A 16,601-nucleotide genomic window follows, 5' to 3' on the forward strand; every position below is an offset into this window, starting at 1 on the left:
TGACCTTGGACTCACCATTGAGTCCAGGGGCAGAGTGAGAGGTTGGATGTGCCCTTGTATCACCTCTAGCATGTTCTGTACTTCTGCAATACTCTGCTCAGGGACTCATGTCCAGAACATGCTGATGCATGCACTGTGGTGAGCTAGTGTTTCTCTAAAATAAAGACAAAAGCATTCTTGCCTCTTGATAATGAGTGAAAGATATTGGCTTCTACCCAGATCTAATTCTGTCTATAATTGTAACTCTATGCCATGATATTGCCAAGCATGGTAAGTAATAAAATGTAGTTTCAAAGCATGTGGGATTCTCTTCCTTCAAAACAGAAAATGTGCACAACCTTAAAGCAGCAGTGCAGACTTTAACATCTGCCAAACTGTACCCTAAGCTGTGCACTTATTTGAAATTGGCCTCATGTCCAATGCCAGCGCCTGCACTAATCCCAGCCCTTTGCAGCATACCCTGAGCTAGTGAGGTGGTGGGAGAGAGGTCATACAACAAAGAAACAGGTCCCTCAGCCCACCATATCTATGCCAACCAGCGCTTTGTCTGTAGCCCACTATGCTGCCTCATCCAGATGTTTCTTAAATGTTGTAGTTCCAGATTGCAACCTCCTCTGGATGGAAAATTATTCCTCAGATCCCTCTAAGCACCTTAAACCCATGCCCTCTTGTCTTAGATATCTCAGCCATGGAGGAAAAATTTATTCCTACCAACCCTATCTATGTCTCTTATAGTTTTGCCTACCTCTATCAGATCCCCCCTCAGCCTCCTCTGCTCCAAGGAAAACAAATACAGTCCATCCAGTCTCTCATAATGGAAACATTCCTTCCCAGGTAGCATCCTGGTGAATCTTCCCTGCACCCTTTCCTGTGCAATCACACCATTCCTATATCGTGGCAACCAGAGCTGCACACAATCCAGCTGTGGCCTTACCAATGTTTTATAAAGTTGTACCAAGACCTCCCTGCTCTTATACTCTATGCCCTGGCTAGTGAAGGCAAGCATCCCATACACCTTCACCACCCCATCTAACTGTGCTGCTAGCTTCAAGGATCTTTGGATTTGTAAACCAAGGTCCCATTGTTCCTCAGTACTCCCTCTGGCCTTATCATTCATGATGTATGTCTTACCCTTGTTTGAGCTCCCAAACTGCAACACCTCACACTTACCGTGATTAAATTCCATCTCCTATTGCCTGCCTAACCCACCAGCTAATCAGTATCATTCTGCAGCATGCAATTACTCTCCTCATTATCAACAACACCACCATCATTTGCAAATTTACTAATCATTCCTCCTACATTCACATCTAAGTCATTAATGTATATAACAGACAAGAAGGATCCCAGCACTGCTCCCTGTTGTATGCCGCTGGTCACAGGCTTCCAATCACAAAAGCAGTCCTCAACTATCACCCTCTGTCTCCTACTACCAAGCCAATTTTGATCATAAACAATGCATTACTGTAGGGTTTGAAGACTGCAGCTGCAATTAAATTTTGCTGGGCAGAGGAAATGTCTGAAGGAAGGAGGAGATCTCTATTTGGATGTGTATTTAGAAGTCCTGCTGCAAAGCATCCTCATCTTCTCTAGCACCATGTCAGAAAAAAAGTATGTCACTGAAACCCAGTGAAACAGGATGGAAACGGGGGAGAGGTTAATTTACTCATGAGATTAGCTGAGGTTGGATAGTTGTGGGTGAGCAAAGTATGAAAGGTCATTAACATTTTCTTCTTGGCCTATTGCATCCTTGTGCCAGCTGCATGGCAGAGGTTCGTGTCAGTGCAGTTCCTAAACATAACATGCCTGTCTGTGATGCAACACCATGTAAAGTAACTACTGTTGTCTTGTGTGAAGGTAGATTACTTTTTAATGGTACTCATAATGGTGGAGTTAAAATCTTTGTTCTGACTGGTTAGACTACCTAGTTCTAATTTGAGAAGTAGACTAGTATAGTAGTGTGGCAGTTGATTCCCCCATTTTAAGGACGGTGTTACCCCTGCAATATCAGTTTGACTTGAAGTCTCAAACTTAACATAGGCTGGAGGCAAACACATCTGTCTGGATATCATAGCGCTTCCATTTGAGGTAGATCAGACATATGGACAATAAAGATGCACTATATGGTCCTTCAATGACATGCCAGCAACCATTTTGGATGCCGGCCTTTCACAGCAGAACAAGCAGTGAAAGATATGGCCTCTACGATTGAGGCTAGGTCAGAGATTAGAGAGGGATGGCAGTCAGACATTCAGTCAAGGCCTGACAGCATGCAAGGTTGAGTTATTTTATTGGGAAAGATCTATATTCAATCAGAAATAAAATAAATCAAATATCTAGCTCATGATCCTATAATTTGCAGTGTCATGGGAGCACAAAGATTTCAGTAGTATTGAGGGAAATCTTACCAGCATCTTCTCAGAACAATGAATACCCATTTGCTCTTGTCAACCCACATTCCGGGAACAAATAAAACAAGTGTACTTGCAACTGCTGCATTCCTCTCCTCTTGCTCTGAGCTTATAATGTCTTCTTAATTGGAAGAGAGGATGTTGTATAGTTTTGAACTATTATCCACCTTAACATCTGCCAATGTTTTTAATACTCATTTATATACAGTGACAGAATTACAAAATCAATGTTCAAGTGGCCTAAAATTGTAAAACATGCAAGCATGGACAGTAATCTGGCCTTGCATGACTGTTGAACAAGGGGGGACTTCATAGATAATGAGTTGATTTCAATTCTGCACACATTGCCCATTTTCTTTTGGTTGTTTGAACTTCTTAGTGGGGGGAAGTGAAGATCTTTTTATCTGTTACAGATCATTCCCAGGAGCACAAGGCATGCATTCTGGCTGTGCTGGGAGATGAGTGATGATTACACAATTTGCAGTGGAAGTTAGAATTTAATTGCATTCTTATTAAACCGTGTTCTTGGAGGAATCAAATGGCCCAGTGTGTGGTACTGCTTCCTTGACCTATGCTCAATTCAAACTCAGACAAAATTAATTACCTTTTCTTATTTTTGACAGCTGTTGATAGTAACCATATGAAATGAGTTTACTTAATCTCAATACAGATCGCAGTGAATGTGAGACTATTGTCCAAAACAACTGTAAAATCAAAATGAGAGCTACGACTTTACCTCATTGTGACCACCAGAACAGGTAGCAGGGTAATTAAGGAAAATTAAGTGTTAATGGTTAAGTGTTAAGTGTTAATAGGATGGCAGTGAGTGTGTTATTCTTGAAGACTAAAGGTCAGAAGACCTGTCAAAAAATTGCAGTCTGGTTTTTCATAAGTTAGGATGGTAAAAATTTGGAATATCATCTGAATGGCAGGAAGAAGGTCTATTTTAATTTAATATCTTGAAAACTTTAATCAAATCATTACATTTCTATTGAACTCCTGGGCAAAATTTGTTTGTATTATGATCCATAAGGGTTGAAAAAAAGAGGAATAAAGTAATATTTCAATTGCTCAAAAAATGATTTTTTGAAATCACATATAGCAAGTTTTTAAGTTAGCATTTATATGAGAAGTAAATTCATTGCTGCTTTATATTGGAACATCAGAGTTGTTGTTAAAGATTTTGCCTGGTAGGTTGCACCTCAGTCTGTAGCACAGATAAAACAGGCAACCGATCAGTTCAGTGTACTGGGCTAAGTTTTTAAAAAAATGCACCACAAGAAGTCTTTTATCAGACTAATGGATGATTGGTTACTTTTGTGTGTCAGCTATCGCTCAGTTGGTAGTACCCTTGGCTCCGCATCATTCCCAGAGACCTGAGCACAAAAATCTGGGCCATTACATCAGTAGAGAGCTAAGGAAATGCTGCATTTCTATTTTAGATGCAATGTTAAACCAAGGTCTCATTGCCTCCTGGACTGGACTTTAAAAATCTTGTCTCATGATTTTGAAGAAGAGCTGGAAAGTTATCCCAACCCTCACCAGTAACATGGTTGGTATAACTGCAAAAAATAACATTAAAACATGAATCTATCTGGTCATTTTCATATTGCTGTTTGTGGGAGCTTGCTATGCACAAATTGGCTGTTGTTTTTCCCCCATTACAACAGTGACTACACTTCAAAGATTTGTTGGCTGTAAACTTCTTGGGGACTGCTTGCAATTTAACAAATCTTTCTGAGGTCAGTCACACCTAAAGAAATTTGAGGATCTCTCTACTAATGAAAGGTTGATAATAATGTATCACTGCCATTTATTATGGGTCATTTTCTGACTTTGTCCTGCAAGAGTGTGTCCTATCTGCCAGTAAAATGTAATGATCACTGGGAAATATCATAGAAACGATCATTCAACCAGTTAAATTATTGATTGCAGAATTGTGTCTAGCACTCTATGGAATTTGATATACTGGATACCAGAGTACAAAGTTGGAAATTACCTCGGCAGCCTCTGAAGTCTGTGTCAAACTTTTTATTGCATTCAATTTTGGCTCTTCTGCTGTCAAGTGGTATTGATTGGTAATACTGCGAATCTCAATAGAAAATATTTCCACAAGAAAAAAAAGTAAAAAAAAGTAATTTATTATGATATTAGTAGGGGCCAAACTATTTTGACACCTTGCTGAACAATCATGCATGAATCACTATAATTTGGTGGTACTCCAGTTGTCTGTTGTTAAAAATCAAGCGTTATACTTACAAACATTATCCGAGTAGGTATGTGATCTGACTGCACAATGGGATTCTTGTACAGCCAGATCTCTTCAGGCTGAATGACTCGCTGGAAAGGATCCAGGAATTCTGTGAAACTGTGGAGAAAAATGAAGAAAAGGTTATATTTGGAAGGTTTTTACTAGCAGAAATTGAAAGCTGAAGTGCCATTCTATTATGTGAAGAATTAAGATCCTATTTCACCTAAGACTGAATGCATAGGAACAAGGTGCATCTAAAGTCAGGGTGGGTTGCTTGCATTATCTCTCTGGCTTTTTGATCAGGAACTTACCAGCGTTCTGCATTGGATTTTTCCAAGATTCTCTTCTGCACAGAGCATTGTAATAATATGAAAAATCAGCAAGTTTGAACATAATGCTCCTTGTGGTGCCCCACACAAATTCTTAGCTTATGAAAAGCTCCATAAATCAAGGTAGACCATTAATGATCAAATGGTCTCTGTTTCTGTTTTATGATTGCAGCTGTTATTCTTTTCAGTAGGTCAGGTTGTGGCAGCAATCTTTAACTCCAACTGTAATAATGATTTCCAAGGGCATAGTTACCATGCATGTTTTGCCCTGAGGTTAATACCTGGTTAGTGTCAGCTGCACTTTGGTTGTTAGCAAACTCATCTGAGTCAGAAGGCTGTGGCTTGTATGCCACTCCTGAGACCCAAACAACGAAAGAATAGTGCAGCAGCGAGAGGGTGCTACACTATTGCAGGTGCCATCTTCCAAATGAGAGGTTAAAGCAAGGTTGAATCTACTGTCCCAGGTGGGTATAACAGATCAAACGTCATGATTTCCCTGGTATTTGGCCAATATCTTTCCCTTAACCAACACCTCAAAAGAGATTACCCAATTGCTATCGCAGTGTTATTGATGGGAGCCTGATGTGTTCACATTGACCATTGTGTTTCCTATATTGGTAATTGTTATTGGATTTCATAAATTTCTAGATTTACTGCATGGTGATTTTGAAAATCTTGCAATCATGAAAGATCTAGTTAAATGTGTAATAAAACAAAAGGTGCTGGAAAAATCAACAGGCCAAGCGGCAGCTGTGGGGTGAAAAACTAAGTTAATGATAAAGGGGAAGAAAGAGGTAAAATAAAATTTAAAATACAAAGAAGTGGGGGAGGGGCAGAAGGAACAAAAGGGAAGGTCCATGATTGGTTGGAGGGCAGGAGAGGTTTAAAGATTGATGAAGAGCTGGCAAAAAGAAGATGGTCAGGGCAAGTGAACAACAAGGAGTCATGCAAATAGGAGCAGGAAAACAAATGTCTGAAATTACCAGCAAAAGAGGGAGGGGAGTATTCATGTGCCTCTTTTTCTTAGACTTCCGATAAAACTGAGTTACACAGTAAACGCGACCCAATTTTGAACCAATGTTGTACTACTTGGGGGTTTTTAACATTAGTGACATGGTGGTTGTAGTTAGGCTGCTTGGTGTAATGCTGAAATATTGCGAGTGAATTCAGCTTTAGTACATCATAGTAAAAAGTTTCACAAACAAATCTGCAGATGCTGGAATCTGGAGCAATACACAAAAAGTGCTGGAGGAACTCAGCCGGTTAGGCAGCATCCATGGAGGGAAATAAACAGTTGATGTTTCAGGTCAGTACCCTTCATCAGGACTAGTAAAAGGTTTAGAAATATTTTGTGTATGTGTGTGTGCATCTGCGTCTGTATGTGAGTGTGAGAGACAGAGGTAATAGACTTCTGCAATGCTGAATTACCATGTATGTACTGTGATATAACTTAATTAATTTGTCCAATCTTTTATCACAGTGGTTCCCAGCTGCAAACAAGTTTGGATAGCTTTTGCATATGCTTCATTCTTCTCATCCTACATCCACTCACTTTGGTCACAAATTCAGGCGGTTTGGTGGAGATTGCTATCTGTATTGCTTTTCCGTATGTATGTTCAGTTAGGGAAATAGACAGATTGTTATTCAGGATCCTTTTTCTGCAGCAGAGTTAAATTATTCCATGAATGTTCACTTACATATTTTTTGTATTTCTTCATTCAATTACCAAAGCTTTCTTTAAGTTACATTTGCAATGTTCTTATATTCCCCTAGTTGCCCTGACGATATTGAAAACTGTACTCAATTTGCCATCATCTTCCAAGCAAAAACATTTGTAGGCGACTACTTTGTACATAGTAATGCTGCTCTAAGACTTTTACAGGTACTTGTGAAAATGTATTTGACAGATCACTTTTAGTACGTGCACTAAACATTGCAAGACTTAACATAAATGAACTGGATGAAAAGAAAACACAGATGCTGGAAAATCCAAATAAAAATGAAAAATGCTGGAAGCACTTTGCAGCTCGAGTAGCATTCTTCCAGGTCAACAAACCTTCATCAGAACTGCAAAAGTGAGAAAACAAGCTTGATTTAAATTGTCGAGATAGGGAGGAGTGAAGAGAAGAAAGGGGAAGCCTGTGATAAGGCTCAGACCAAAATTGTCGAGGTAACAATCACTTCTAAAACCGGCAGATGAAGACAGAAAAGAAAAATACAACAGATTGAAAGAAAAAGGTATGGCCACATCTGTGGAGGGAGAGAGAAAAAGTTAAGTATTGTTTCAATGGCTGCAATGCTCCCAGATGAAGGATGAGGCATTGTTCCTCAAGCTCACATTGGACATTGTTGGAACAATTGTGTAGGCTGAAGACAGAAAGGTCAGAGTCAGGAATGGGTCAGGAATTAAAGTGACAGGTGACTGGAAGTTTAGGGCCATCCTTATGGACTAAATGGAGGTGTTCAACAAAACAGACACCCAATCTGCGTTCAACTTCTCTGAAGCAGTGGAGACGATATTGTGATCACAGAATGTAATACATTAAATTGGACATTTTTTGAACTTTTTTTTACTCTTCTAACTGCTGTTTTTATTTTTAAATCAATTGCTTTAGTTTGCACCATATCACAAACATTCCCTCTGTTCTCTCCACCCTGACCCTCTCTACAATTTGTAAAATATTTGTTTTCTCACGTTTTTCCAGTTCCACTGAAGGGTCCTTGAACTGAAACATTGACTCTGTTTTTCTCCCTGTGATGCTGCTTAACCTGCAGAGTACTTCCAGCATTATCTGTTTCTGTTAAAATAAATGAGGATCACCTTCAAGTAAAGTCACTGCGACACTGCTGGCTTTGGCATTCTTCCTTAACTAAATGGCAAAACCTTTTCAAATCTTTTTTCCCTTAACCAGTGCCCCTGTAAAATGAAGTTTAGTTTTAAGAGAATGCTGCCCTAGCAACTGATTTCTAAGTACAATTTTAGGAACTCATTTTGGTCAGCATATCTTTCTCAGCATTCATCCTCTTTGATTCCCACAATGATTTGAATATCTTGAGTTAATTACAGTCAGCAAGCAGCATGCTTTTAAGATCTTTGATAAAATTAGGGAAATGACTGAACGTGACTGAACATATCTATTTTTCAATGAAAACAAATTCCTAAAGAATGAATCCATATGCACAAAGCTTTGTGTTTCTCTGCTTGGAGACTCAATGGGCTTCTTAAAGGCAAATAGCACAAACATATTAATAACAAACCTTTGAAAAGATAGAAATGCATGGAACCAAATCTTGGACAAGACATGTTGTGAACTAAATATGATATTGATGGTTCCTCATCCCCGCCCTAGTCGGATATCACTGCATTGTTAGTGTTAATGAATCTAAATAAGACAGGAAAGAAATCTTAAATCTTATTAAAAAAAACAGGGGAAAAGGCAAAGGAATCATTCCACTGTTTTGTCAGAGCAGAACAATAAGGATGGTGCTCAGTTTTCTGCTGATTACATAAAGAGCCATGCCAACGGCTGGAGTTAATTTTACAGGAAAAATTGCGAAGTAATTTGAAAACTTGCAGCAGTAAGCCAAACTGAAGTGAAAAGATCCTCATTAGACTTTCCTGCTCATTTAAAAATAGAAAATATCCAGTTGAAATATTCAGGTATCTGATTTGTAAATAACATTGAAAAATGTTAATCACTGATAATTGCTGACAATGAACAGATGAAACATCCCTTTGCCATTTCTTGACAACTCTCACACAATCGCCAGACAGACTTGTTCTGCTGCCAGCCACTCTCCATTGTTACACAGGAGGTACTGAAGTAATGCATCAAGCAACCTCTAATGCCATTGAAAGGATTGCAAAACTCAATATTTTATCAGTTACTTATCAAATACCACAGGAATAGAATAAATTGAATTCCACAATTATAATTGTTTGATGCCAGCTTTTGTACTGCCAACTCCACTGGCATTTGATTGTGGGTAAACAACATAATTTAGCTTTTCCTAAATCCTTGACATAATTGACCATTTTTCAAACACTTGCTTAATATCTCAAATGTAAAATAATTGGTAAGCAAATGTTTTACTGCCACTAGGGTTTATTGAGCTTTTAATTGCTGCTGACAAAAGATTATTTTTCAGGCAGGATGTAATTGTCAGTTTTCTAAATTTTAAAGGGGCTCTAATAAAACTGCAGATTCTTTTGATTAAAGAACATATTCAAAGGGGGCAGATAGGGTGAAAATGATTGAAATAAAGCAGTAATAAAAACAGAAAATGCTGGAATACACAGCAATCAGGCAGCATTGGTGGAGAGAGAAATGGAGTTTGTGTTTTGGGCCCATGATCTCTCATTATTTGCAGGAGAAGTTAAAAATTAAAGATATTTTTAACTGCAGAGACAGCAAGGGTGGAGAGAGAAAGGAAGTGTCTGTGATTGAGTGGAAGTTGAGAGGATGAATGACACACATGGTGTTAGTGTCGACTGAATGGTTGGTGATTGCTGATGATTTGTGTGGAGGGGATGTAAACAGAAGGGTTTGACTGGAAGCAGGGCCATAAAGAAAAAAAAAACGTTGGTTCTGTGATGTACAATCTACTGGTGTTCTTGGAAATCTGAAATAAAACAGAATGCTGCAAATAACCAGCAGATCAGGTAGCAGGTATAGAGAGAATAAAAACAAGTTAATGGTACAGGTGATGATGACCTTTCATCAAAACTGGCTAATTCTGCCTCAAACTGAAAAGGTAGGTTATCTGATATTGTTGAATGCAATGTTGCGTCCTGAGGGCTACTATGTGCCTAGTTGGAAGATGAGATGCTGATACTCAAGTTTACGATGGGCTCCACTGAAATATTGTAAGAGGCCAGAGATTGAGGTCAGAATAGGAGTGGGATGGAGAATTAAATGATAGTGATTGGAAGCCCATGTGCATCCTTGCTTTGCAGATTGTGCTCTGCAAAGTGGTCACCCAATCTATGTTTTCATTCCCCATTGTAGAGGGGACCCCATTGTGTGACACCAAATATAATGATCGAAAATTGGAAGAAGTGCAAGTGAATTGCTGCTTCACCTGGAAGGAACGTTCAGGTCCTTGGATGGCGGGAAGGGCAGATGTTGCATCTCCTGCGTTGCATGGGAATGTGCCCTGAGAAGGGGAGTGGGTGTTGGTGGTGATAGTGGAGCATTACTAAAGACTCTCAGAGAGAATGATCCTTCAGATGGGGAGCAGAGAGGAATATGTGTCTTGCACTGGCAGAAGTTATGGAAGATAATCCATTGAATGTGAGGGCTGGTTGGGTTTGATGGTGAAAGCAAAGAAAACCTTGTTCTAGGTGGGAGGAGAGGCGGTGACATCAGAAGGGTGGGAAGTGGAATGGATGTGATTGAAAGTCCTATCAAGAAAGGTGAAGGGGAAGACTTCACCATACTTGATCAAGGATGAACAAAGTAGTCATGGTTACTCTTATCAATATCAAGGCTGGTTTGACAACATTGATTAGTAGTTCAAGTCATAAAGACAAAATTCTCTGTTTACACAATCTTATGCACAGATATTTGATTTTAATCAATCTGTGACAATTTTATCATCTTTTCCACATGTTTGTTCACAATATGGCATTATGAATGTTATTGCTTCTTAGTGGCATGAGGAGAAAATACATTTTGGGTCTTAACTACATTAATATTGCAATTTCTTCAACCATATATTTACCTTGTGAATGAAAGTAAGAACCACAGTAACAACTTGCATTTATCTAATGCCACTAACATTGTAAAAACATGCCAAAGCATTTCACAGAATTATAATCAAAAGGAAATATAATTGGGTTCATTTGAATTCCTGGTATTTTATATCTAACATCACACTGAAGGAAGAAGGCAAGATATTTGTATAATGTCTGTAATTTCCATGTTGTTTGTTATTATCCTTCCCCTATCTGTCTTATACAGTATATTCCCTCCATGACTCTCTATTAATGCTCCTAAAGATGTTTGCTGTTTATCTTGATGTCCCCTGTCAATTTCTTCACATTACATTCACTTGTTGCAGTTCTTTTATTACATCCCTTGTGTTCATTTGTATGTTTGTCACAGCTCTATCAGCCCAGTGGATTTCCACTTCTCTTTTGTGTAAACCCATTCTTTTAACTTTGATACTGCCTTTCGCTTCATTGTCATTTAACCATGAAAATCCTGGTTTTGTATCATGTTGAATACTGCTTATTCTTGCATGCCTCTTGTACAGGGGGTTTTGGGGGTCAAGCCTTTGCTTGAAGTTTAATAGAACAGAATCCCAGTCCACGTTAACCCTAGATTAAAGAATCCTTCAAAAATTCCTATCACAAGGTTACCTGCAGGATTAGGCAAGCTGCCTGTACCTGCAGGGGGTAAAGTTTCCAGGGAATTCTAGGAAGATCTACTTAATGGAAAAAGGGGTGCAGACAGAATCCTGCTACAAGGCCTTCATTTGAAAATGGCTGCAGATAAAAGCTGGCATGGAATCCTAAATTTCAGCTGCATGGAATAGATCTCCCTGCTCTCCTTTACTACTCTAGGTCAGAATTTCAGAGCTTGAATTTAATAGTCATACGAGATAAAGTGACTTTAAACAGTAACCTTTATGGGTCAGGCTTCTTTTAAAAGTTGCAGCTGGAGATACTTATAATATTGTTGCAGCTTGCAATCTGCTGTTGTGTACGGGAGGTCACTGACCTTTTGAGTCCAATACTTCAGACCCATTAAGATGGTTAATTGTCCTCTGAAAAGGCAACCTAAGCCTCTCACATTGGGGGCAAAAAGGATGGACAATGAATATCAACTTGTCGATGACCTCTGTCTACAGCGACGTGCAGCTGACACTAAATGATGAGCAGCCAGTGGTGGTTTTCATTTGACTGCAATCTACTGTACCACCTGCATTTGAGTCACCCCAACAAAGGAAAGTGTGGCTGCTGGGAAACTAGGGCATTTCCTGATGATATGGTTGGTGACTCTACTCTGGGTGTGCAACCAAACACAAGCAGGTAGTGTACATACAAGAACCATGCTGCCACACATGATAAGGTCTGAGGGCCAACATCTCTGCTTCCACTGTAGTTCGCAGTTTCTGAGAGTGTTTTGCCTAAGATGGACTGGAAACTGAGACATTGGCCACCAGGTAATGCATTATGCTTTGGTCCATAAACATGCATATGGAACACTCCCCATTTCCATGCTGGAAAAGACAGGCTGCAAGTTTTGTGGAATCCCATGTGCAAAATTGGAGCCAGGCTCCGGCATGCTCCTTGGCTTTGCACGGAATCTTTCTGGCACCTTGTCAATGCACCAACATTTCATGAGCAAACCTATTAACCTTTTGGTTTAGATTGTCTCAACACAAGCAGCAGAACTTGCATATAACCTTCCCCTTCCCATCCTTCTTCCCTACCCCGGATCATGCCCAGTGTCTCTCATCACTTGGATTCCACCTCAAACCTATGCTCCTAATAATGCACAATGTCAGTAACTATACTGATAGCTGAGAGTGGGAAATGGAGGATCATGCCTCTCTGTTATCTCTGCTTCCTTGCTCTATCACCTGTTTGTGCTTCCACGTCTGTCTGGTCAGGCTGCAGTTTCTGGGCGCCTGAAATCCAAAGAGTCGGATAATGGAGAGAGGAAGGAATGCAGAAGCATGTGGGAAGGGGGATGTGTGACGTGAGCAGGAGAACTAAATATTAAGGTGCCATCTTCTTCAATCTAAACTGCTGTCCCCACCTGGCCACATCCTTAATAATGGCCACAACAATGACAGTGAACATCATCTCCTCCCCTGCAGGGTGAGGGGCAGAGAGGGTGTGGTTAGGACACAAAGCTGCATTGGTTCTTTGCCAGTTTGCATGTGAGCAGAGGTGGATACCCGGCAAGAGGGTGTGAAGTGTGTCAGTGACTAATGCACAACACGTTGGGTGATGCAGCTTTTATGGCTGAATAGCTGGTGATATGGCCAAGCCATGAGATGCAGATGTGAAGTCTGCATTGATGAGATGCAGATGTGAAGTCTGCATTGATGAGATGCAGATGTGAAGTCTGCATTGATGAGATGCAGATGTGAAGTCTGCATTGATGAGATGCAGATGTGAAGTCTGCATTGATGAGATGCAGATGTGAAGTCTGCATTGATGCTTGGTGTACGAAGGTGAGGTTAACCTGTGTTTTGTGGATATGTCCTGATTGATATAGGTTTTTAGTAGGTGAATAATCAGGGTCTGGTGCAGTGAGCCGTGTCTGAAGCTAGTTGTGCATTTGGTGGGACATGGAATTGTTTTAAGTTAAGCATTTTTCAGGAAGTGGACATTGATGGAAACACCAGGATTTTTAGCTGATTTCCAATTGCTCTTCAGAAGATAGTGGTGTGCTGCTATCTTGAACTACTGCAGTACTTCTGCTGACGGTACTCCCATAATGCTGTTGGATAAAGATTTCCAGGAGTTTGATCCATCGACAATGACGGAACAGCGATATATTTCAAAGGCAGGATGAGGTGTGATTTGGGGGGAACTTGCAGGGGGCGATGTTCCCATGCTCCTGCTGCTCTTGTTCTTGGCGTCATAGGTCACAGGTTTGGGAGGTGCTGTTGGAGTAGCCTGGATGAGTAACAGCAGTGCATTTTGTAGATGGCATCTGCTGCAGCCATTGAAGTGGGAATGAATGTTTGATGTGGTGGATAAGGTGCTAATCAAGCATACTGCTTTGTCTTGGATGGCGTTGATCTTTTTGCGTGTTGTTGAAGCTGCACACATCCAAGCAAGTCCATCATGCTCCTGGCTTATGTCTTAAAAATGGAGGAAGTGCTTCAGGAGTCAGGAAGTGAGTAATTCATCAAAGGAAACCAGCTCTGACCTGTTCCTGTAGCCACATTATTAATATGACGAGAGCAGTTGAGTTTCTAGACATTGGTGACCCTCCACGATGTTAATAGTGAGGGATATGGAATTTGAAAATATTTCATTCACAGACCTGAATCATTCACATGAGGTCATTGAACTTATTGCCCACTGTGTCTAGGCTCCTGAGCTTGACATGACCCACAGTACGACTGCTGTTTGCTCCCACTGCCTGTCTGTGAGCTTTCAAGTCTGGTGTTAATAGGACACATCTCTCCTCTTGTCTAGTTCCTCTTCAAAGCTCCAATGCACCTGTAGAATTCCTTGAATTCACCCTCTTCCACACTGCGCCATTATTATATTCTTTCTCTATGTCACAAAGAATCCACACTGGGTTCTACAACCTGCTCCAACCTGAAATGCATCTTTCATTTAAGAGATGCAAGTTGGCTTTAAGCATTGTGGTCTATCCTAAGTGGTAGCAGCAGCTCATGAAATTGCCATCACTGCTGAGACATGCACAGCCAGTTGGCTGCAGCTGCAGTCACGGTAATTATTGAGCAGGCAGCTTGGTGTCGATGTGGATGGGTGCAGATTAATCGAACATTGCAAGTTTACATTCTAGCTATTTTTGTGCTGTAAATTCTATGCAATATATTAATCTATGTTATTGTTTTGTCATTCTTAGACATTTTGTCTTCCATTAGCTTTCAAGGTGCTGCTTAAGCCCAATGACCCATACTATCACAGTATGATGCAATTCTGAAGAACATTATAATTTGGATATCAGTAATCCACATGGGTCAAATAATGTCAGTGTTCCTTGTGCCTGTCAAGCTTGGCTGGTGTAATGGCAATAACATTACAGTGATTATTCTGATCCGTACGTGAGACCATTTTATGGCTTGGAAGTATTATGCTGCAATTATGTTGTGTATTGTTAATGTAGGACATGAATATTTCTTCTTATGTACTGACGTGAGTGGGTTATCAGGCTGGGTTAGATTGAGTTATCAGTAAGTGTAGCACAGAAGAAAGAAAAATAAAATGATTGATAAATCTGCCATTGTAATATCTAAAACCACAATTAATCACCATCAATATCTCACTGAATAATTTGCAAAAATATGACAGTTTATTCCCACTTCCCATTTCTTCAGGTGCAAATAGCTGGAGCAAATAAAAAATTGCCCATTTTAATAACATAATGCCCTTAATGGATATTTTTTGCCATATAACTTGTTTGTACTTGTACATGCAGTCATGTAAATCATGCTTGTACAGGAATTTCTTCAGGATTATGAGACTGATGCAGAATGTTCAGTGTAGATAACTGTAACTTTATCATGAGCCCTCAGTAGGATTGGGATAAGCTACACTGAGTTCTAAAACTGCATGAGGCAACTGAAATGATTTTTAAAGCTATGCCTCCATGCTTGTTTTCTTCTTCTCCTTCTGGCTCTCAAATTATTTCTTCACTGAAAGGGTTTGTTTCAATTTTCTTCCTGTCTGTAAAGTCCTTTCTCAACTGATTTAGCTGAAAATGTGTATCAGAAATTCAGTTTCTTAGGAACAAAGACAATCAGATTGCTTCATAACCCAATGAGTCAGTATTTCAATGCTGCATATCTCCAGGTTGCACGTAGAAAGTGAGTTTCCTCGTGTATGCCTAAGGTCACATCTCTGCTGAAGTTAAGGGCCAAATCACTCTATGTCGTAGATTTGTTTGTACATCCTGAGAGTCCAGGACTTGGTGACAGATCTGGCAGGGCAGGGTGGTGCAGAGGGGTGGGGGTGTGGTGGTGGTGGGTTGGGAGGTTGCATCTGTCACAATGAGGTACCTATCAGATCATGCACCTCAGACCTCATGCTGGACCTGAGATCTCATTTATGTCAATGGGCAGTCTGAGCTTGATGGGGATTTTAGTCCTGCAGAAAGGCAAAGAGGAGGAGTAAGCAAAATTATTTTGCTTATGTTTTATATTTGTTACTTCTAAGTGTTTTTGCGTTTTTAATATTTTTTAAATGCTTCAATGTAAACAATTTTCCTTATCTCTGATTATTAGGGGCATTTAAAGAATATTGAAATCCATGACAGTTCTGACAGAAGACTAAACCCAGCCTCAAAATCCTGTCAGAGGGTGGACGACACTGCCTGAGGCCCAGCCACAATCCTGACTCACTCTCAGGCTCTAATAGTATATGAGAGCTTGTATATGGTATCTCTGTCCTTCATGTGTCATCCTCTCTCTGCAGTTTAGTTTGTGTGCTGATATTGCCTTGTTCTTTTTCACTTTGAGTTCAATAACTTACAGTACTAATTCCCTATCCTCTATAATTTTTTCCAATTCCTTCTTTTATACCTAGAACATAGAACACAGAACAGTACAGCACAGGACAGGCTCTTCGGCCCACAATGTTGTGCTGACATAGCCAATCCCTCCTACTTACAGAATGCCCATATCCCTCCATTTTCCTCTCATTCATGTGCCCATCCAAGCCTCTCTTAAAAGCCCCCAATGAATTTGCTTCCACCACCCTGTCAAGCAATGCATTCCAGGCATCCCCCACTCTCTGAGTAAAAAACATACCCCTGACGTCTGTTCTGAACCTACCCCCCTCCCACCTTAAATGCATGCCCTCTTGGATTAGAGCATACCTGTTCCAATACCAGATGGTAGCAATGAACATACATGTTCATTGCCACTGTCACACTCCAGTACAAAAATTCA

The 16,601-nt window shown here is 40.1% G+C and overlaps 1 protein-coding gene across 2 annotated transcripts in view; it reads right to left on the bottom strand.

Moving 5' to 3' along the window:
- The window catches only part of plpp4 (phospholipid phosphatase 4), a 239,898-nt gene that overhangs the window by 149,402 nt on the left and 73,895 nt on the right, over positions 1–16,601 (bottom strand). For both annotated transcript variants that reach the window (XM_052027399.1, XM_052027400.1), the window contains exon 2: positions 4,671–4,779. In XM_052027399.1, coding sequence (XP_051883359.1) covers positions 4,671–4,779 — 109 coding nt within the window. The remainder of the gene's footprint in view (positions 1–4,670; positions 4,780–16,601) is intronic.

Source organism: Pristis pectinata, chromosome 12 (genome assembly GCF_009764475.1).
Source record: "Pristis pectinata isolate sPriPec2 chromosome 12, sPriPec2.1.pri, whole genome shotgun sequence".
Lineage (NCBI taxonomy): Eukaryota > Metazoa > Chordata > Chondrichthyes > Rhinopristiformes > Pristidae > Pristis > Pristis pectinata.